At 38.5% G+C, this 24,118-nt stretch overlaps 1 protein-coding gene across 7 annotated transcripts in view; it reads right to left on the reverse strand.

Moving 5' to 3' along the window:
- Positions 1–996: 996 nt before the first annotated feature.
- The window catches only part of PRKAG2 (protein kinase AMP-activated non-catalytic subunit gamma 2), a 237,998-nt gene continuing 214,876 nt past the window's right edge, over positions 997–24,118 (reverse strand). For 5 of the 7 annotated variants that reach the window (XM_026678942.2, XM_087947849.1, XM_087947851.1 and 2 more), the window contains 8 exons: positions 17,058–17,103; positions 14,823–14,877; positions 13,818–13,944; positions 11,170–11,335; positions 10,370–10,407; positions 9,257–9,403; positions 5,037–5,130; positions 997–1,919 (listed from right to left, as the gene is read on the reverse strand). In XM_026678942.2, coding sequence (XP_026534727.1) covers positions 1,888–1,919; positions 5,037–5,130; positions 9,257–9,403; positions 10,370–10,407; positions 11,170–11,335; positions 13,818–13,944; positions 14,823–14,877; positions 17,058–17,103 — 705 coding nt within the window. In that variant the 3' untranslated portion in view covers positions 997–1,887. The remainder of the gene's footprint in view (positions 1,920–5,036; positions 5,131–9,256; positions 9,404–10,369; positions 10,408–11,169; positions 11,336–13,817; positions 13,945–14,822; positions 14,878–17,057; positions 17,104–24,118) is intronic. The other 2 variants (XM_087947850.1, XM_087947853.1) reach the window with 1 other exon arrangement.

Below are 24,118 nucleotides of genomic sequence, written 5' to 3' on the forward strand. Positions count from 1 at the left end.
CTCCACCTCTAGGTCACAGCACTGGTCATTAAAGAGATCTGCATTGAACATATGCCTAGAATGGGTATGAAAATGGCAAAAGTAGTTAACAGTAGGGGAAAAAAAGTTATGTACATATTTGCTGAGTTACTAGTGAATGACCAAGAAAGCAGTGCTTGCTGGAGAAAAAAGCAATGGCAAATGATTGGTGTCATGAGAAAAGGAGCAGAAACTAGTTGACAAGTTGAATGTTGTGTTCGCTTCAGGTCATTATACCCTGAGAAAGGAATGTTGGAGTTGGGCAAGTGCAAATGAGCTTGAAGAATTATCCTATGAAAAAGATTACATTGTGAAATAAAATGTTCTCACCAGCAAATTGTGTACATCTGAACACCTCAATTTGAATTCTGCTTTTATTTAAAGCATGGTCAAACAGAGCAGATAGGTGTTTTTTTCCAGATTGTTTTCTTCCATCAGTGCACATTTTTAGTCTGTATAGTTTTAATCTAAAAGCTGAGCATCTGGTTCAACAAAATTAAGCAAGCTTTAACTCTGTCTGAAATTTGCCTGCCTTTCAAGAAGTTGTTAACAATGTGCTGTTAAGCAATGTAAAATTTCCCTCATTCAATATTTTAGAAAAATTCCGTACTGATAATTTTTAAAAAAATATAAACTCACCCTGCAGTGAATTTGTGCTTCCATGTTTTTTGGACTTCAAATTGTCTATATTTTTTAAACACCCGGAATATTAAAGTAGCTGGGAATTTTTCATTGATTTCAAATAACTGTTCAAAATGAGCATCTTATGACCAGAGCTGAAGAAAGCACAACTTTCCCTAATCTCATTCCGTCAGGAATCATGGATCCCAGATTACGGACACTTTCTGTAAATTAGACCATTTGAGGTACCTTGTTTCAAAAATTGTTCTCCTATGATGCACCATTTTGCCCAGTTAAAGTTTACAGTAAAGAAGAGTTTTAGTAGATAAGATAGATTTCTAGCACTATATTCTTACCTTCTGGCAATTTAAACATACTTTATTCATTTAGAATACAACTATAAGATTTCTCTTTTGTGGAAAAACAAAACATGTTGGGTAGCAATACAGCTAATAAAAAATTTCTCAATCTTTTGTGTAATGCATCTGTAAAGATGGCTTCTATCACCTGTTTCAGTAATGAGAGATTTGCTTCTTACATATGAATCAATGCTTTATTAATGAATATGGTGAAGTTTAACTATCCACCAAAGATGTGTAAAAATTGCAGAAATAAAAATAAATAAAGCTGCTTTTAATCAGTTTTGTTTACCGTCTCTGTTCAGAATGTAACATTTAGAAACACACAGTTGTAATTAAAGTTTAAAGTAATCTACTGATATTTAAATTACAGCTTTTAGAACAAATCTAATGATAATTGAAATTGATTTGGTTTTAGGCTTAGCAATTTGAATTTTCAATACAGTGTCTTGTTTCACAGAGCACGTTCTTTTACTATGATGGGCAACAGTGATGACATATTGTTGGCTTTTTGACATAAGGCACTCTGATATGAATATGCCATACACTTGCCTTATGTCGGAGATCTGTTGCTGACCAATGACTTGCATCAGATTAAAACATAACATTAAATGCTATTCTTTTCCAGTGCATTTGAGATGGATATCAGGTGAAATCTTTTGGCAAACATGTTGAAATGCAAGCCTGCATTAAATACAGAAGCTTTTTGTCATGCTGCTTGTTTTGCGACAGTCACTGGAAAATAATAGACTATCCATCACTTAGCCTAATACACACACATTCTCATCATCACTTGACTCTTCTCTACTGCCATCAATGTTCTTGAGGCAATGATGACCCAGCCACTTTATTCGAATTCTTCTTTCCACGGTGGTTCTGTTCAAAGCAGTCATTCAGTTCCACTCTCCTTTTGCCGGGCGCCTGTTAATAAATAGCAAATAGTTCATTCTCTGGCATCTCTGTACAGAAAGTGGTATTTTCCCATTTACAGCTTTCTTTCTCATAATTTCTTTTAAAAATATGTTTCTCTTGTGATCTGTGTTAGGATTATTTCCACTCTTTTTTACTCCTATTGTACATCACGAAATTAGTTACTTTAGTGTCTCGTGCTATTCCCTGTTAAGAAACACCTATTAATCTGAGCCTATTTCAAGATAATGCCACACTTATGTCACAGAGCTAAGGATCTCTGCACAGATGGATTAGGGCTAGCACTATCTTGTTCAGCCCAGTGCTATTCGCACTTTTACTCTTTCTATATAAAGGCTTATATACATTCAGAAACACTTGAAATTTAGCTCACGTACCTCCCATTTCTATCATTGACGTGTTTCTACATCTTGATCTGGAGTCAACTTACTGTATGTTAAATTGATTGGACATGATTTGGAAAGGCACAGATCTCTCTCTACAGAAGGCCTCACAGTTGAAAATTCATACTGTAGCAGAACAAAAGCCATGAGATCGAAGGAACTGCCTGCAGAGCTCAGAGACAGGATTATTGCAAGGTACAGATCTGGGAAAGGCTACAATAAAATTTCTGCTGCACTGAAGGTTCCTAAGAGCATAGTGGCTTCCATAATTCTCAAATGGAAGAAGTTTGACACAACCAGGTCTCTTCCAAGAGCTGGTCACTCAATCAACCTGAGCAATTGGGAGAGAAGGTCCTTAGTAAGAGATGTGACCAAGAGCCCTCCACTGATCAGGGCTTTATGGCTAGATGGAAGCCACTCCTCAGTGCAAAACACATGAAAGCCCGCTTGGAATCTGCAAAAAATCACCCGAAGGACTCTCAGACTGAGGAACAAGATTCTCTGATCTAATGAAACCAAGATTGAACTGTTTGGCCTCAATTCTAAATGTTGCATCTGGAGGCAACACTCATCACCTCCCCAATACCATCCCAACAGTAAAGCATGGTGATGGCAATATCATGCTGTGGGAGTATTTTTCAGCAGCAGAGACTTGGAGACCAATCAGGATTAAAGGAAAACTGAATGGAGCATAGCACAGGGATATCCTCAATGAAAAGCTGCTTCACAGCACTCAAGATCTCAGACTGGGCCAATGGTTCACTTTCCAACGTGACAACGATCCTAAGCACACAGCCAAGACAACACAGGAGTGGCTTAGGGACAACTGTGAATATCCGAGAGTGGCCCAGCCAAAGCCCTGACTTGAACCCTATTGAACATCTCCGGAGAGACCTGAAAATGGCTGTCCATCGATGGTCACCATGCAACCTAACTGAGCTGCAGAGGATTTGCAAGGAAGAATGGCAGAAAATCCCACATCTAAGAGTGCAAAGTTTGTTGCATCATACCCAAAAAGACTCGAGGTTGAAATTGCTGACAAAGGTGCTTCAACAAAGTTGAACTCAGGGGTGGGATTCTACCGGTTCGCACCTATTCGCTAGAACCGGTTGTTACCATTCTAACCAGTTCGGAGAACCGGTTGTTAGAAGAAATTACTGGCCTAATCCTGTAAGGAAGGCAGGAAGGAAACATTCTGTTGCTTACAGAAATTGCCTCTCCATTAACCCTTATTCCATTCTTGACAGAACTAGACTTCCTGACTCTGGAACTTCTCTGGAGTTTTTTTCCCCTCCTTTGCTGGTACTTTACTTGTGTGGAGGGACCATTAAAAAAGTGACTTATGACCGTTTTTCACACTTACAACTGTTGCAGCATCCCCACAGTCACGAGAGGCCAGGCGAGGAGATGCGTGCCTCGATGTGAATGATGTTGAGCTGACCAGGCCCAGCCAGTAACATGACCAAGCCATGTCCACCCAATCACATGACCACCAAGCCACGCCCGCCAACTAAGCCATGCCCACAGAACCGGTTGTTAAAACATTTGAATTCCCACCCCTGGTTGAACTGAATGAAAGATCTGAATATTTATGCCAATGTAATATTTCAGGTTTTTAAAAATACATTTACAAGACATTTCTAAAATTCTATTTTCACTTTGGCATTATGGGATATTGAGTGTAATGAGAAAAAAATGAATTTCAACAACTATAGAGTTAGACTGCAGCATAACAAAATTGATAAGGGAGTTTGAACACTATCTGAATGCACTGTATAAGCCAGGCCTCTAAATATTCATAATGGATTACATCTACTTCCAACTTCATAATTTGTTTCAAAATTCCTTATGTATTCTGTCAAAAAACCTTTTAATGCATATTTAGATCAACTAAAATATTTCTAGTTTACTATATACCTTTAAACTTCTAGTACAACTACTAGTGCAGCTAATATATTGATGTCTTTCATTTATTTTAAACTTTTCTGTTGAGACTGAATCAAGACTGTGTAAATGCCAAATGTACTTAACAATAATAATAATTTCCTTGTTCACTTGTAATGTTTAAGAAATCTCAGTGTACAAACTGCATGTAAGAACATACTCGCCCATATTATTTTTTAAGGTATTTTTAGTCCTACCTTTCTTATATGTTTATAAACAAGTCAAGGTGGCAAACAAGATCGCTCAATTGTGAAGTGGGTGACATATAAACTTAATAAATAAATAAAAATAAACTTACCTAATACTCATTCCTCCTCCTATTTTCCCCACAGCAGCCCTGTGAAGTGAGCTGGCCTGAGAGAGTGATTGGTCCAAAGTCACCTAGTTGGTTTTCACACCTAAGGCAGGACTAGAACTCACCTGGTATCTAGTCTGGTGTCTTAACCACTGGAGGACCACTGGATTCTAAACCTAGAATACTCAGCCAATTAGAAATTGGAAATGAGATTCCTACTTTTATAACTGCATCTGGACCAAGTTTTAAGGATTTTTTTTTTAAAGTTGGAGGATTATTTCTAAAAAATATGCTGGTTTAAAATGAATTATTACTACATTTGAGAAGCACAGGCATAAAAATATCCTTATTCATGATCTTCAATTTCAATAGGGAGTCCTTTCATAGTCTGCCTATATTTTAGGAGTTGTTAAAAGATAAAAGCAATGTAAAATACTTGTCATGTTGCCAGAGAAAATACTTACTACTTAAATGCTGAACTCATACCTGTTGGTGTAAGCACTAATGCTTGGAGGATGTCAGAGAGGGAGATGATACCAACAATAGTATCAGTTTCATTCACAACCACCAACCGATGAACCTGCAAATACAATGCACATGACAGTAATGGCTGTCCAATTGTCCTATAAACACAATAAAAATAAGAATATTCAGGTTAAGAGACAACTGGATTATCTTATATACAGGAATGCTTAGTTCACAAATCAAATTAATGTGAAATTATTTTAAGCACTTTCTAAAAAGTGGATTTGTTCTCCTTTACACAGCCATTCTTAGTTAAGTGATTTATGTAGTCTACAAAGAGCAAATATTAGCAATGACATCTGTTTCCTCAAACTCTCATCTGACATCTGGATCAAGTTACATTTAGCTTTATTAACAATATGCCATTACAACACATTCCAAGTCTTAATTATCAGTGCTGTGCATAGGTCCTTTCTGTGGACTTAGATAAAACTAAAGGCTTACATACTCTGCACTAGAACAAGTGAATTCCACACAGCTAATCAAGAATAATTAGTTGGAAAAACTAACAAAGTACTAGTTTAACAGCAATGATCCCCTTATATGTATGTATTTATTCACTGTTCTAAGAGAACTGGATGTAAGTTGATTCAGCAAAATTTGCTACTGGTTATAAATATATTTAAGTAGAAGATTCTTGATAAAAATAGAGATTATAACTAAATACTGAAATGTAATCTAACAAGGAACAGGCTAAAGGCAACAAGTCTATTTTTATGATAAAAGTGAAGTGTAATGTTACCGCTTTCAAACATAAACTATATTTAAAATTAGAACAATCTAATAAAAGCTACAGCCCAATTGTGTGTTTTTATAATTTATGCTCCAAATAGTATAGTATGATAGCATTTTCCCAGCAAACATTTTGAATAGCTAACCTATATGCCATGTATCATTTTTGAAGATCATGAGATTTGAAAGTAGTCTATTGTATATGACAGCGAAAACTAATTTATGTATAACCTTACCAAATTATGAGAGTGCGTGTATGTACATTCCCATGTTTTACCTTTAGCTAACTGAATATGGGTATAGCCAATAGGAGAACAGGAGAGAGAAAGGAAGGCAAAGTGAGTAAACCGAAGAGAACAACAAATCTCCATCTTACATGCAGTGTCTGATATAGTCTATACCGGAAAACAACCATTCACTCTGTGCACTGGGGTAAGGGGTTAACTGCTTGGGAGAATCAAATATCTAGTCCTACTTAATAGGCTTCTTCAAATTTAATCTGTAACATTAGCTTGAGATTTGTATACTATAGAAGTTAAGAGATGAATAAGCCTGCTGCATCTATATGTTGTTTTTTTCCTTTATGTGAGATGGGAAATAATTCAGAAGACCATATTAATCATAGCTTGCCACTGGCCAAGCTCACATTTTGTGCTAAGTCATTATTAAGCTTATTTGGTTTTGGTATAGCATAAATTGTGCACATAGCTATAACAGTTTGAGCAACTTTGAGCGAAATGGCCATTTCTGGCATTTCCAACAAACCATAACCAGAAACCGTAATCATGTAGAGTTAGAAATGGTATCTTTGAATATCGGCATTATATCTGAATCTGGGAACTTAGATTAGCAAAGATACATGGAGTTCTTGGTGCTCTCAGAACATGGCTCCAAGAACTTTACAGTTTAATCTTGAACTACCAATATTCTCTTCTATTAGTCAAGATATGAAAATCATTTTAAGCTCAAATAATGTAAATTAGATTCTTTGTAAGCCATTCCTTTTTTTCTGCCTCAAACATTGCTTTCACATAAAACAAGCTATAATTTGTTATTCTACTGAATCTTCTGGGTTGTTTAGTAGTTTCAGAAATTGGAGTAAAATAACTATATTGGCAACTACAATATGGAAATTCACCAGATTCCATTATATTGTTCATATTACAGGTGGTCTTTATTTAGCAACTGTCTCTAACAGTTGTTTGCAGTTAAAAGGGCAGTGAAAACTGTATATTCAATTGCACTTATAATCTACAGATTTGTAAAACAAAAGAAAGCTAAAGGAATATCATAAGGAGAGTTGCAACTGCTTCATTTAACGACCAAGTTGCCAGTCCCACTTGCAACTCCCAAACGAGGACTCCATATATTTAACATTTGTATGAAACCAATAGGCAGCTGATCTTTTTCACTCCTCTTCACTTATCATTTAATTCAAGTGAGGGTCTTATAGAATTCATTTAGATCAAGATGCTATACCATTTCTAATGCTCTCATAACTTATAGTTCAGGTTACTGAAAATGAGTTGTATATGAGATTTAAAAATAGTCTTAAAAATTCTGTTTCTCAATATTTGATAGCAATGGCATTAACTGGAACTGGTCAGAGGATCAAGGAAAAGACGTTCATTTGATTAAAAAGGCAAACGGATTATCATTTCTGCAGGGCATTTAAGAAATATTATCCTCTGCAAAAATAAAATGCTATGATCCTACCTAAGCATTCCTACCTTAAACAGAATTTTAAGGGCCACTAATTCATCATTCTTACAATAAAGGTGATATTTTATGGCAGGAATGAGGAAACTATGGTCTTTTAGATGTGCTGAACTTCAACTCCCAGCATTGCCTTGCTAGCCAAGCCATCCTGTTAAAGTTCAACAACAACTTGAAGGGCTCAGATTCGCCACCCCTGTAAACTATTCTTCTTCATACTATTTTTTCATTTTGTGTCCATTTTAGGAAATATTGTGAATTGAAAAGAACTGATAAAGGAAAGGGTGGGCACTCTGTCAAATGGTAAGCACACAGAATCAAGGTTTTTCAACAATGGAGGACAGAGGTGAACCACCTACCGGCCAGGCAATTTAGAGTTCCTCTTCTCTTGTATTTGAACAGTCATACCCACCTGATATAAATGGGGAACACAGGAAAGAAACAGAAAAGGGGGGAAATTCTATTTTTATAGATGTTTATCTTATATTGGTGATATTTTACGTAGGAATATTATGATGAATGGGTTCAATGTGTCTATGATTACTGCACGGATTTAATCAAGTGATCTGTCTTTTCAAGTTTGGCCACAAATGGGCTCCTGAATAATAGCTATAATCTGTTTGTTAAATTTATCTTTCTTTGCTGTAGGGGTGTCAAACTCACATCGTCACATGATGTATTGGGACTCCCCCCCCCTTTGCTAAACTGGGCGGGGCCATGAGCCATGAGTTTGACACTCCTGCTGTAAAGACTCAAAAGAGCATACTTAATACTCCCTACTCTTTTTGCTTGATTCTTTACTTCTTTGTATTTGGTTCCAGTCTTCATTTGGCAACAAGAGCAAAATATTTCAAGGCCATTGCTGATTTTAGTTGTATAGTTGTATAAATAATTCAGAACATTTTGGGATTTTTTTCCTAATTATATTTTGAAAAAATGGTGGTTGGAGGAAGATACGTAATTGGGAAAAAAACCATAAGCTTAAATAAGTGATGACATATGGGAAAATTACCCATACATTCTCAAAATCCAGTCAAATACTACTTGGAAAAAGCAGAAAGCAATAAAATTTTAGGATACATGAAACAAGTTTCATGAAAAGTTTGCTGAGAATGAAATGGGGATACATTTCTAGCCTGGCCCTATTGTCTGCAAGTGAATCAAACTTGCAATCAAAGCAAAGCAAAGAACAGCTTTACCTTGCAGAAGATATGCAGTGTTTTAAGGGTACATCTCAATTATTCCTTATTTAGAATAGATTGCTGATTGCTAAAAAAGTGAGAGGTTGAACAGTTTCATCTTATTCACTTTTTAAGCTATTTTAATTATCACATAAAGGTGTGTTAACAGAATGTTTCTATCATGCTGTTCTCACACATTTTCAACACATTTGTTCCTAGCAATTCTTAAATGTTGGATGGTTTAAACCATTCACATGAACAAACTTTTTCAAAACAGTATTTACATAGCAAGACTACTTTGAAATCTCAATAAAAGTGGTATATTTAATTCGGAAATTTAACAATCCTTATAAATCAATGTAAAAAACAAAATTATCATGTAATAAATTTATTGCACTTTTTAAAAAAGGAAACAAGTAGCTGGAATAAGTTTTAATGAATTTTGTATTATATCATTATATTCTTATATTGTTACCATCTGTGTGCTCTTTGGAATAATCTCATAAACAGTGCTATTCAGAAAACTACTGTGCTCCCCTCCCAAATTCTCACCTCAGCTTTAACTATCCGATCCACAATTGTCTCCAGCGTTTCCAGCTTATTACATTTCACAACACCTTCAAAATACTGAGAGCGATGTTGGAGAGCTTGTGTCACTGTGATATCTAAGTTATTATAAGTTTTTTCAGCAGCAAGATTCTAGAAAAAAGGCAGTTACAGATGAGTCAATTTCCAAATTTCATTATTTTACTCCAGAAATTTGATCCACATGTTGTGATTTAACTAATGGAAAAAAGCAAAGCAGACAAACCTGTATGTGCCCCCATGATAGTACCATACATATTTTGGATTAATTGGGTGTAAGAAAGTGTGTTTTGGTTAAAAACAATGCATACTACACATTAGTGGTACTTAATTGTTAACTTTCAAAAGTTAAGGATCTTGGGGTGGGGGTGAAGGATATGGAGAACAGTATGGTTGCTTGCCCATCTTCTCTCAAATATTTCCCTTTCCTTTCACTTTGTCCCAGCATTCTCATTAATGACAATTAGCAAGACCTATCTAACCATGGTAGCAAATTATGGATATGAGCTCCCCATAATTTTGAATTCAAAGGGGGCAATGATAAAAAAAAAAACAGGAAGAAGCAACAGAATATTTCTCATTTCCTATCTTTGATTTTAAGAAAGGATAGCACTGTTTTACTTGAAGCATGCAAACTATTTCATACTGCAAACTATTGTTCAATAATTCTTTCCTCAACCAAGAGTTTTATTCCCACTTTTTATAAAGTATCCATGGAATGCTTTAGTTACTTTAGATTGCTTTAGATTAGATTAAATCAAAAGTATTCATAAAATAAAATCTCAAATTTATTTTTCTTCTCATTTTTACTTAACAGTTTTGGTGCTGTTACTTTATAATATTTATGCAAAAGTATGCTAAAGACAATTTCTGATTGCATCATATTTTACTTTTGGAAATACCAAGTTACACTAACTCGAAGTATGATACAATAATTATAAAGAAGCTTTTAAAATATTATTTAACATATTAACAAAGTAACACACAGAGTAACCCTAATCCTATGAACCAGGGCATATTACAGAGTGGTCACAGTGAAAAACTAAGTGAAAGAAATATTATATATATAAAAATACTTACTATAACATCAAATTTGGAATAAATATCTACAACTTTTCCTAAAAAGGGAAGAAGATAAGCCTTATAATGTGTTCACAAACAACTGACAAAACAAATTAATTAATATTAATTCTACATTTTCGAAAGATAACACTTGCTTCTCTAGTTTTATGGGCTAAGCAAAACAATTAAGAAAAAACTATGAACTCTGTCACACAATTGAATTGCAAATTCAATATGAGAAGAAATAGAATGTTTTCCTGAACACTGAAGCACATATCCTTGTTTATAGATTTAGATGCTGTTTTGGAATATTAACAATCTTGGTGAATGACCTACCTTTGGAACAAATCTCAGTTGTTTTACTGGACTTTGGTGCAGTTTGACGCTGCATTGACAATGACATGGGGTAATTAGCCATATTTTTCGGCTGACCAACTCCCAGATGATGTTGTAGAACTATGTTAGTTCCCAATAATATGATTTCTAGGGCTTCTTGGAACAATTTTTTTTTAAAACCATTCGTATGAAGTATAGGAAAAGTTATCCAGAATGTTGGCTAGAGAATTCTGGGAGTTGAAAACCATGCAATCTTAAATTTGCCAACGTTGAGAAACATGGATCTAAATAAATAATGAAATCTTCAAAGATTTTTCTAATTAAGTATGCACAATATTTTGATGTGATGTGGACACAAAAGTGCTTCAGATCTCAATCCTGCACATTTGCATTTTGTGGTTGTCTTCTTAAAATTTAAAAACATTTCCAGGCTTTAGTGCTCACAACAAGCAATAACAAACTTGATAATCCTTATTACTCACCTGACTCATCCACAACAGGTAGTGCTGATATCCTTCTATCTACAAATATATTCAAGGCTTTAATGATAGGAGTGTCTGGATGTATAAAGGCAATATTATGGTAAGTTCCTATTCCAAGTTCATCCAGATTTTTCTTCATGAAGGCAGGCTTTGGCATTTCTGACACCTTGAAAAAAGTAGAAGACAAATTTTAAAAAATAATCATTTGAAAAGTGTTTGCCAGGGACATAAGCCAGTATTTTCTTTCCAATGTGTATTCCTCACTGAATGAACCCCCCACACACACACACACCTGGCCCCTCTCAGGATACCTTAATGAACCAGGAAGGCAGGGATCTAAAACATAGAAGGACAAGCTGACAGCTTTGAGGAGCTCTACTTCAGCAAGGCTGAAGGTTTGAATTTTATTTTTTTTAATTTCATTTCACCCGTCAGTTCATGTTTTACCATTTATTTCTTTTACATTCCATGTCCTAACCTTCCATATACACTGCTCAAAAAAATAAAGGGAACACAAAAATAAGACATCATAGATCTGAATGAATGAAATATTCTTATTAAATACTTTGTTCATTACATAGTTGAATGTGCTGACAACAAAATCATACAAAAATTATCAATGGAAATCAAATTTAGCAACCCATGGTGGTCTGGATTTGGAGTTACACTCAAAATTAAAGTGGAAAACAACACTACAGGCTGATCCAACTTTGATGTAATGTCCTTAAAACAAGTCAAAATGAGGCTCAGTAGTGTGTGTGGCCTCCACGTGCCTGTATGACCTCCCTACAATGCCTGGGCATGCTCCAGATGAGGTGGCGGATGGTCTCCTGAGGGATCTCCTCCCACACCTGGACTAAAGCATCCCCCAACTCCTGGACAGTCTCTGGATCAACGTGGCGTTGGTGGATGGAGTGAGACATGATGTCCTAGATGTGCCCAATTGGATTCAGGTCTGGGGAACGGGCGGGCCAGTCCATAGCATCAATGCCTTTGTCTTGCAGGAACTGCTGAAACACTCCAGCATTGTTGTGCATTAGGAGGAACCCAGGGCCAACCGCACCAGCATATGATCTCACAAGGGGTCCGAGGATCTCATCTCTGTACCTAATGGCAGTCAGGATACCTCTGGCGAGCACATGGAGAGCTGTGCTAAAGAAATGCCACCCCACACCATTACTGACTCACTGCCAAACCGGTCATGCTGGAGGATGTTTCAGGCAGCAGAACGTTCTCCACGGCGTCTCCAGACCCTGTCACGTCTGTCACATGTGCTCAGTGTGAACCTGCTTTTATCTGTGAAGAGCACAGGGAGCCAGTGGCGAATTTGCCAATCTTGGTGTTCTCTGGCAAATGCCAAACATCCTGCACGGTGTTGGGCTGTAAGCACAACCCCCACCTGTGGACGTCGGGCCCTCATACCACCCTCATGGAGTCTGTTTCTGACCATTTGAGCAGCCACATGCACATTTGTGGCCCGCTGGAGGTCATTTTGCAGGGCTCTGGCAGTGCTCCTCTTGTCCCTCCTTGCACAAAGGCGGAGGTAGCGGTCCTGATGCTGGGTTGATGCCCTCCTACGGCCTCCTCCACGTTTCCTGATGTACTGGCCTGTCTCCTGGTAGCGCCTCCATGCTCTGGACACTACGCTGACAGACACAGCAAACCTTCTTGCCACAGCTCGCATTGATGTGCCATTCTGGATGAGCTGCACTACCTGAGCCACTTGTGTGGGTTGTAGACTCCGTCTCATGCTACCACTAGAGTGAAAGCACCGCCAGCATTCAAAAGCAGGCATGATATTCCCCTGAAAAAAAAAATCGGGGCCGGCCAAAAGAGACCCCCACCGCGCCAAGAAATCGCCCGCCACCCGCCGCTCGCACCGCCCGCCGCCCTGCCCGCCGTTCACACCGCCCGCCCACCGCTCGCCCCGCCCGCCGCTTGCACCACCTGGGCGATTCCCAAAAAATCGGAATTCCGATTTTAATCGGAAAAATATCATGTCTGAAAAGTGACCAAACCATCAGCCAGAAAGCATAGGAACTGAGAAGTGGTCTGTGGTCACCGTCTGCAGAACCACTCCTTTATTGGGGATGTCTTGCTAACTGCCTATGCTTTCCACCTGTTGTCTATTCCATTTGCACAACAGCATGTGAAATTGATTGTCAATCAGTGTTGCTACCTAAGTGGACAGTTTGATTTCACAGAAGTGTGATTGACTTGGAGTTACATTGTGTTGTTTAAGTGTTCCCTTTATTTTTTTGAGCAGTGTGTACCATGATGGTCAAAAGATGGCATAGATACTGACGTCCATCACCCATCATCACTTGGGACAGTTGATGCTTTCATATACCATTTTTAATTTAATAGATAAGGTGCACACCGAATTATCTGCTTTACACATACCTATGCCATATGCAGCTATCCATACTAATTCAACCAAAGTAGACTTTACTAAATTGTGTTTTTCTATATAAGGTAGAATTAATGATCTAGAGACAATCTGGCTAATCAATATACTGGTGTTTGCAGTTTGCAAACTGGAAGGTACATTTAATGAGTGTACTGACATAGACCCAGGATATTATTTAACATTCATACAATTAATTTACTAGATAATTAGAACAGAATAAAACTATAGTTCTACTTACAAAAAGCTGGAGAAATTTGAGTATTCTTTTATGGGTAAGTATATAAAGTGCATTTCCACTCACAGGATCAATAACTGGTAATCTGTGGATTTTGTTTTTGATCAATGAATACACAGCATCAAAAAGGCTAAAGAGAAAGTTATTGCAATTATTAGTACATTCTATTGACTTATTTCTAAAAGACATTTTCCCACTACAAAAGAATTACTCAAAATCAAAAGTATAAATGATTCTTAATAAAAAAACATTCAAGGAAATTGTGAAAACAAAACAATATACAATTGTAATTCTCAATTAGATGTTATGTATATTTTAATACCAACGTTATATCAAAAAACAAGAACATTCTAAGAGAATAATAATTATAATGAGAGTTATGGGAAGATATTCTATAAAGAAAGAAGAAAGTTATCAAGATTCAAAGTTATTGATAGTGATCAGTAAGCTGATAATTCAGAGTTGATAACTGATCTATAAAAGTAAAAGTTTCCCTTATCCAGTTGTGTCCGACTCTAGGGGGCATGCTCATCACTGTTTCTTAGCTGAGGAAGCCAGTGTTATCTGAAAACATTTTCCTTAGTCAGCATGATTACACAAGGCACACAAAATGCTGTTTCCTTTCCACCAAAAATGGTACCTATTTATCAACTCGCATTTGCAACTTTTGAACTGTTAGGTGAGCAGGAGCTGGGGCAAGGAACAGGAGCTCACTGTTGCACAGAATTCAGATCTTGAACCTGAGTTGCCATCTTTTCAGCTGACAAGCTCAGCATTTTTAACTGTTGAGTTATCACTGCCTCAAACTCATCTATACAATAAAAGTCATCAATACAAACAGCATTAAAGCGAGTATCAGATAAATGATTGCCATCAAAACCCTAACTTCTGACAATTATCACATTAGTCTTCAGTTCTTCTTTGAAATAGTTTGATAAAAATAACAGAGCTTATAATAAAACATGAACAGAATTTACAAATAAAAAAGGTAAAGAAAGAATTGTATACCTTGCATCAGGTGAAATATTCACCAAGGGTTTAAAGGTTTCTTGCAAATAAAGCTCTGTATAATTAAAAATAATATTTTCATAAACCTATAATATTCAATAAATATTTCATAACAATAACATTTCTGCTGTAAAGAAATCACTTTTTAATTCAAAAATAATTAAACAATCATAATAAATAAATAAAAAGAAATTAGTTTTCAGAACAAATAACCACTAGAGGTCACTATAGTCTGAGGATGAATATCACAATTGCAACAAAAATTGTGGAAAGTATTTTAGAGAAAGTGTTTACATTTCAGGAGAGTAATTTAATTTTTTAAAACTCAGTAGACCAAATAGGTTATCAATATTTTTCTACAACATATGGCAGGTCTGGAGGACCCATCCTCAATAAAATAAAACTTAGACAAGACTCAGTAACTATGTACAATGGAACTGTCTTTTTCCACTGAGCAAAACTGTCTTTTTCCACTGCAACAATTATATGAGAATGAAAAGGTGAATGAAAAAATATACAGGTAGTCCTTGAGTAGTTCATTTAGTAACCATTCAAAATTGCAATGGCACTGGAAAAAAATGACTTACAGCCATTGCAGCATCTTCATGGTCACATGATCAAAATTCAGATGCTTGGCAACTGGTTCATATTTATGACAGCTGAAGTGTCCTAGGGTCATGTGATTCCCCCCCCCCTTGCAACCTTCTGACAAGTAAAGTCAATGGGAAAGTCACATTCGCTTAATAACCATGTTATTAATTTAACAACTGCAATGATTCCCTTAACAACTGTTGCAAAATGGGGCAAAACTCATCAAATTCACTTATCAAACTCACTTAACAACATAAATGTTGGGCTCAATTGTGGTTGTAACTCAAGGATTACCTGTAGAAGTACAAGGAAAATACTCTTGCTTACTGGGACAAACATCAACACACATTAAGTTAGTTTTGCATTCTAGGATATGACCTGTTTACAGGTATATTACCATTCTTCGATTTGGGGATGATAAAAGATCTAGTAAACAAGAGAGCTGCACAGCTAGTTTGGAGGATCACATTCATTTTGAATGATTTATAACAGGGGTGGGCAAACTTTTTGGCTCGGGGCCGCATTCACTTTTAAAATTTGACAGACGGGCCGGGTCAGCACAAGATTTTTGGGAATGCCCCCCTTCCCCCCTTCTTCTCCTCCTTCCCCTCCCTCGGAGGCCCCTGAGTCAGGAGTTGCTACTGCCGGCCGCGGCTCACGCGGCTCCAGTCCCACGTTGCCTCGGGAAGGGAAAGGCAAAAAGGAAGAGCCGCGGCGGTGCTTTGCAACGGCAGCAAGGGCACCGGAGGTTCAGGCTCAGCGGCTCCTGGTTTTGCCTTCCCTTCCCAAGGCAAGCGTGGGACTGGAGCCGCGAGCTGCGCCGTGGTAGCAACTCCTGACAGCCCCAGCTGGACACCTGAGCAGAGCCCAGGCAGAACTGCCTGTTGCTGCTGCGGGCGCTGCTGCGGGCGCCTGGCTGCCCAAGTAAAGAACCGCACCAGCTCAGGGCAACTGTGAGGAGCAAGAGGGGAGAGGCAGAGAAGGAGGCAGAGAAGGAGGAGAGCACCTGGCCAGTTGGGGGAGGCTTCTTCTCCGGCTCACTCTGCTTCTCCAACATCCGGCGCTGCCCTGTTCTGTGCGCCGGCTGCTTGGACTTACTGGGCCTGACACAGAACAGGGTGGCGCCGGATGTTGGAGAAGCAGAGCGGAGCCGGAGATCATTAGCCGCCTCTTTCGCAGCACAAGAAGAACAGGGTGGTGCCGGACCATTGGAGAAGCGGAGCAAAGCCGGAGATTAGTAGCTGCCTCTTTCGGCGCAGAAAGCTTCCCCAACCAGCCGGCTGGTCTCCTCCTTCTCTGCCTGTTTGTTCTGTATGGCCGAGGAGGAGGAGACCAGCTGAGAAGCACGCTGCCAGGCGGGGCCATGCAGCGCAGGGCAACACGCCACCGCCCAGCCCTGGTGAGGGAAAGCAGTGGGCGTTCCCGGGCGGTGGCCTTGGCCCCGCTACCAGGAAGCGGCTGCCCAGCTCCGTGTTGTGTGTGCAATTTTTGCGCGCAGCGCGGGTCTCTTTGGCCGGCCCCAATTTTTTTTTCAGAGAGGAATATTTTTTTTTTTCAGAGGCGGGCCGTATTAAAATGACCAACGGGCCGGATGTGTCCCGCGGGCCGTAGTTTGCCCACCCCTGATTTATAACATATACTTACCTCTCCATGTTTCAATTTTGTGCTCCTCCAGTTCGTAGATTTGTACCTATAAAAAAGAAAGACAAAAAGGAGAGAATATTTATATTTTTAAAAGTCATTAAAATAAAGGACATCTTCCTTTGAGTAAAAATATTGAGGACAGAAGAAAAGTGGGCTTTAAGGGGGTTCTTTTCTAAGTGATGAACTTTTGGGCGATTTGTATATGAGTATTCATTCTCAAATAATTCCTGATCCTGGCAACTGCTTGGATAAGTCCCTGCCGTTTTTCTTGTCCTAATTCTTAGAAACAGTTTGCCATTGCCTCCTTCCTAGGGCTGAGAGAGAGACAGGCCCAAAGTCATCCAGCTGGCTTCATACCTAAGCCTTTCAGTTCCTAGCCCAATGCCTTTAACCACTACACCAAATTGTCTCCATATAAGCAAGGCTAGAGAATAAACAAATTTAAAATTCAGCCAAAGAGCTTGCCAAAATTAGGAAAGAGATTAAATGCTCAGCTCTATATACAGCTCTTCTACATAATAGAGATCCAGATTCCACTTATTAGAATTAAGAACTACATTCCGTTAACTATTATTTGTGTCTATATTGCAAGTATGTTTCATTAAAGAGAAATAATTTGGTTAGAATACAAATTTCTCTCAAATGTTTCATCTTTTAGTGCTTTGAAAAAATACATTTTATTTTCTAATATCAATGGCACCCAACAGAATAGACTAAACTGTGATTATTACTAAATATTTTCTCTACTTCGTTTCCTTTTCCAGTTTTTAATCCTTTCCCTCTTTGGCTCTAACAAGTGAATGCTAAGTGAGAGTTCACAGCTTCCTGGGAGCTAGAATTACAAAACTGCCAATCAAAGGTATTGAAAGCTTATGATTTTTATTTCAAAAATGAAGACTACAGAATCAGCTTGCCTTTTAATATATATATATATTGAATGGTACATATCATATCTTACCTCATCGTGGAAGCCAGTGTGAAACACACCACTGTTACATTGTGCAAAAACTTACACTGTGATTAATTCATCACAGTGAAGACAATTCAAATGGAAGAAAATCACAAAAGTTTTTAAAAAGCAGAAAGTATATGTACTATACAATCAATAGTATACAGGGAGAGTAGATTCTATAAACAAAACTGTTCTTCCTTGCTGCATTAAATTCTTGATATTAATTTGTGCACAAATAAAAAACTGTGCTTCTCCTGCTACTATTGATTTAGAATCAAACAGTGTTAACAGTACTTTTAAAATAACATCTTACTGAAGAACACTATTGAAATAAAAATTGCCCTCAGTTGAATTCCTCCTTTTAAAATAGTGGTAAAATTGAATGGTGAAACTGCTGGATTTTACTAACGAAGTGAAAGACTGGCATGCATTCTTTACAATGGAATACGGAATCTATGGTCTCTAGTTGCTGTTAAGCAATTCCCAGCAGCTAACCAATAAGGGAATGCTATGAACAGTTCAGAAATATCTGGAGTATTTAACATCACAAGGGCTTCATATCTCCTAGATGCATATACAGAATATTCTGTTGCTGCATAATATTTATTCATTTATTTTGGAGAAGTTATATCAGCGCTCATCTTAAACAATTCTGGGTAGCTAATAAGCAATATATGAAGACATTTTAAAAAGAGATAAAAATGAAAAATTGATTTTATGATTCAGCAATTGAATCTGCCATTATATAGAAATATTGCTTATTTTTATTATTAGAGATAGGTATCTTTGTGCATGTTTAGGTTTAAACTTAGAACAAAAGGTTATGTTATTATACAATTATAATATTATTTTGATTGTTTAATTGGTGTACTTTTATATCAGCTTTTTATGTTTGTTTTATTTTAGAATAAGAGATTACCTTACTATATATTTGTATCCATACAAAAGAAAATCAAGTCATTTTGGGGGGTTTTCTATATTTTTGTCACTTTTTAACTTCTTTAACTTCTCTATCCCTTTGATCCTATCCTCCCAACCTCTTTTTCCTGTTATATTTATCATTTTTAACCAAATTAATAGTTGGTAAATAACATATTAATAAAAGTTCAATACTATTAAAAATAATGATCACACTATAATCAAGGTAATTCATATAACAACAGGCATACTAAGCTCCCGCTAAAGGCCTGGCCAACAAGCTGAGTATATGCAGGCTTTCAGAAGACCAATTGGAAAGAAGCCATCCAGATCTCAGGAAGAAGGCTATTCCAAAAAAAAGGTACTGCTACAGTTAACTTTATCACAGTTTTCTTAATTAACCCAAGACAAATTTAAACAGAAACATAAGAGCACAAAAAAACCTTTCATCAACTGCCAGGAACCCCAATGGAAAAACAGTGGAAAGACCCCCAAATGACCAAATCCCCAGTCCAGGTCAAAGCTCTCCCTTCAAGTACCCTATGGCATAATGGAGAAATCTCAAGATATACTAGTCACACAACATCCACCTTCAAGCCTGTGTTGAAGTTCCCAATTCCAAGGGCAATACCAGGATCTTTTGTCACTGGCACCAGACCAGGAGCTTAATCGTTTATACCTGGTACCAGATTCTCATGACCTTTTCTACATGATCCCATGATCTGACGTTTCATCATGCAAACTTATAGCACATGAGATGTCAACAGGTGCCAACTTAAGTAATCTTGGGATTTTTCTGCTATTGTTTCCCTAGGACTCCTAAGAGTTGAAAAAGGAATATGTTGTTCATAATTTTGATTGGTATATTTGCTTTTAAGCTTCTGTTATCTCTCTGCTAAAGTTAAGAATAGAGCTTAAAACTTCCTTACTTACTGTATCTTTATTGTCCATGGGTCCTCAAAGAAAACAATTGCCTAGCACCTGCCACTGCCCAACACTTGGCAAAACGTGGCAGCCTAAAGCAAATTTTTCCAACTTTTGAGACAATAATACCTGTTTAAGTTTCCACCAATTCCATCTTCTCCTTGGTGAGAGGAACTTTGCTAGAGTTGGCAACCTTAATATTGTACAGCAGGGCCAGCTCTGGGGCATCTGCACATACAGCTGCAGACAAGCAAGAGATCTGTTTTGTTGACAACCCCCCACCCCTTTGAGTTTTCTATTCATATTTAAAACTCTACGGATACTATTCACTCAAATATGCTCAGCAGTGAAAGGAATATGCCTGCATTTGAATAAAAAAAAAGCTCTGTTCACTGTTGTGAGAAAGTCACCTCATTCCAGATTAATGAAAACAACTTCAGCAATACTATAGCAAAAGAATGGTGCATGGAATCCACAATAAGATGGTGCACTGCACTGACTAAGTTAGTGTAATTATTATTTACACAATGGATCTAGGATAAGACCATCAAAACTAGGGTGAGATGAGCAGTGCAGTAATATATCATTCAATCCTGCAAACATGAAAGAAGCAGTCAACTCAGGATCATGGCACATATGTGTGTTTAAAGGAAATTCCACTGGTGCCAGTCTTTGGGGAATACACATGAAGGAAATTCTTCATCCATTCAGTGGGTGGGATTCAGCCCGTTCACACCAGTTCATTAGGACCAGTAGCTAATTTTTTGTGGGGTTCAGCAAACCGGTTAGATGTGTTGCAGAAAATCTGTGTTTTCTGGAACACGTCTGGTTTTCATTCAACTTCCTTCCAGGTGGGGAAAAAACCCTCCCAAAAGTCCAAGAGAGGAATGACGGAAACCTTCAATCACTTCACTCAGGCGAAAACTGTCTCAGGTGCCGGGGGCAGGGCCTGCATGTAACGAAGCAGCCCAGGGCCAAAGCACCAGCGGAGCACAAGAGAGTCAGGGAGGCAAGTGTCCTATCTGCAGCGCCCATGCCAGCTGCCCCTTTCTGGCCAGACATGAAATGTCGCTGAGTTTGAATGCTGGTAGATGCCGGTCTTCCCTCTGGTGAGCCTGAGCAACTGCTGGAGAGAGACAGGCCCATTTCAGCAACTGGCACCAGGGGTGGGATGCTACCGGCTCGGCCTGGTTCTATAAAACCTGTAGCTGCAAAGAGCAGCTGACACTGAACCAGTTCGGTGTTTGGCTCACCCACCTGCCCGGGCTCTAGGATTTCCTTTATTCCCTGCTTTTCTCTCCTCAGCTGCTTTGCACAGCACAGCTGAAGTTGAAAAAGCAAGAAACAAGAGGATTTTCAAATGCTGCGCACCCGAGCACAGTGCTTGTCAGCTGTCCAGGCAGCACAGCTGATGGTTTCTTGCAAACACTGCACACACGATGCAGTTCAGAGAACCGGCAAATCGCTCCACTGGCTGCCCCCCCTTTCCCTGCCCACTTACTCCTTACCTGGCATGTGAGCCATCCAACTTGCCTGGTTTGGTAAGTTGCTATTTTTCCTTTTTTTCCCCCCAACGATCAGCTGTTCTGCTCTGCTGGGAGATTTAGATTAACTAGAAAGCAGGAAATCCTTGGATTTCTTGCTTTCTAGCTAATCTAAAAGCAGAGCCGAACCTTCCTTAGGACTGAAGCTTTTCAGTGCAGATTTAGGTAGCAGATTTAGGCAGTGCAGATTTAGGTAGCCGATTGCAGATAGCCGATTGCAGATCTCTAAATTAATCTGTGATTCTGTGAGCAATTCAATCTGCCTGCCTACTTTTGGGTAAAAGTTGCTCTTTTTTAAAATAAAAAAATCAATATACACACAATATACATTGTGTGTTGTGAGTTAATTTTGTGTGTCTGCTTGCTAGCAAATTTTATGAGTTTGCTTGCAAGCAAATTTTATATGACAGACTGCATATAGATAGATCTCTAAGTGAATCTGTGATTCTATGAGCAATTCAATCTGCCTGCCTGCTTTGCCTGCTTTTGGGTAAAAGTTGCTCTTATTTTATTAAAAAAAATCAATAGTTACATCAATATTTATAATATTTACATACAAGCCATGCCCACCCAGTCACATGACCAAGCCACACCCACATATTAGGCCACCCACAGAACCGGTTGTTAAGAAATTTGAATCCCACCCCACCTGGTGCCCAGATGCTCTTGCTTCCCCTCCAAGCATTTTTCTGACTACTTCATTTCCAGCTCCGTTGCATTTCTCTGTCGCGTTTCACACCATTGTGTACAGAGTAACAAAAATTTGTGGGACTAAAAAAAAGTTCAATCAATCAATTCCAACTTTGCAAGATCTTTTTTTTTTCATGAGAAGTTGGAATTGATTGAACTTTTTTTTGTCCCACAAACTTTGTCCCCTGCACACGACGACGAGAAATGTGACAGAGAAAGCTGAAAATCAGGTAGCCAAAGAAATGCTTGTGGGAGCGAGGGCATCTGGGCAGTGGTGGGTGAGGCAAGCTCCGTGTAGCGCTGTGCTGCAATGGAGAAAATGGGCAATGGAGCATCCAGTGTGAGGGAAAGAGGCCGCTTTCCCTCCTTCTTCTCCCTGTTCCTCCTCTTTCCCTCATCCACGCCGTCAAGGGAGTGGCTCCTGGCTTAATCAAGGCGGTGAGTGACCCCTCCCAGCGTCTTTCCTCCCTGAGCAGGGAGAAAGAGCAGATAGCTCTGCACCAAAGAGGCTGCAGTGGACAAAGAGAAGCAGGGGAGGGGCGGAGTGAACAGCCTGCCAGAGATCTCACTGAGGAGGTGGGAGTCTTTTTGATCCTGCCTCCCTCCATCCACCATTCTTTTCCTTGCTTTCACTTGCCCCTCCACTTCCTCCTGCTTGGATGAATTAGCTCCCTCCTCTCGCCTCCTGCTAACTTTTCCTTTCCGTCTTGCTGTGCCTTTCTCAGGTCTCTGTCATCCTCCACCTTTTAAAGAAATTTGCCTAACAATAATCGTGCCTCCTTTAATGAACACGTTCTTTTTTTTCTTTAGTCACTACTTCCCTTCCTTATCTGTTTCAGTCCCTCTTGCGGTTGCCATTTTAGTTTTGTTTTTTCACTTCATATAGTAGTGCATCCTCCCGATATCTTTTTCCTTCTGTGTTAAAAGGACAGAGTTGATTCATTTTGACAGCGGGGGAAGGGGCAGTGGAGGTAATTTAACAACTGGTTCGCCCAAGGTCAGGTTGGCCTATGCGGGAGACTCGTCCTGCATGTGCAGTGGAGTTGGAGGATGGTCCACGCTTTCCACGATGGCCAACTTGACACTGGGTGAACCAGTTCTTAAATCTTATTTGAATCTTACCACTGATCCCATTTACTACATTACTAGTTTGGCAGTCCTGGTTAATCAGTAGTCTGCAGCTTGATTCACTTTTCTTTACTTTATGTATATATTGATTATTTCCTACTTATGACTGTGAGCAATTGTAGTTGAATGTACTGCTGTACGAGAGACAAAATAAGTGCAGATGCTACTGTTAGGAAGTAAAGAAGATAAGCAAATGCAGTAATTGTACATTTGGGATTTGAAGACAGGATGAACAGAATTATTGTGGGAGGACAATCTGTTTCTTAACTAACCAGACTGTAACATTTAGATTTCCAAATGCCAGCAACTTTTTAAGTTGGTTTTCCTTTCCTCTACATCTCTTGAGATCATAAATGCCAATGGCAAGGGATATCTGTGTTACAAATCGGCAGGCAGAATTAATTTCCATAGAAGAAACAGGATTGTTTATTTTAGAAAGATTAAATATCACATTTGCTTCAGCTGGCTCTGTGTATCACTTTAGCTATGTCCACTTTTAAAACTATTGTGTAAACTTCCAAGGGAAAAAAGAATCTTGACTATTTTCATTGTCTCAAATTCAAATTTTTAAAACAGTAAAAAAAATCAGGAATAAAGACTAATGATATGAAAATAAATTTTAGTGGTTTTCCCTCAACACAACATTCACTGAAAGGTCAATACAGGAAACTATGATGGTTCATCGCACAATCAGCCAGATTCAGACCAGATTTGGTATTTTATCCACCAATCAAGTCCTTTCCAAAGACCTCGGGTATGCAGATGTTGATGTTTGATGGTGTTAGAGGTATCATAGCATGATGTAAGCTGCTTTGAGTTAAGCAACTTTTTGCTGATGATCTTCAAGGAGTGCTCCAGTTGTTTTGGGATTGCATCCAAGATACCTATTATTACTGGTACTACCT

The sequence above is a fragment of the Notechis scutatus genome, chromosome Z (genome assembly GCF_049901735.1).
Source record: "Notechis scutatus isolate UNSWTSFEM ecotype Mainland chromosome Z, rNotScu1.2, whole genome shotgun sequence".
In the NCBI taxonomy this organism is placed as follows: domain Eukaryota; kingdom Metazoa; phylum Chordata; class Lepidosauria; order Squamata; family Elapidae; genus Notechis; species Notechis scutatus.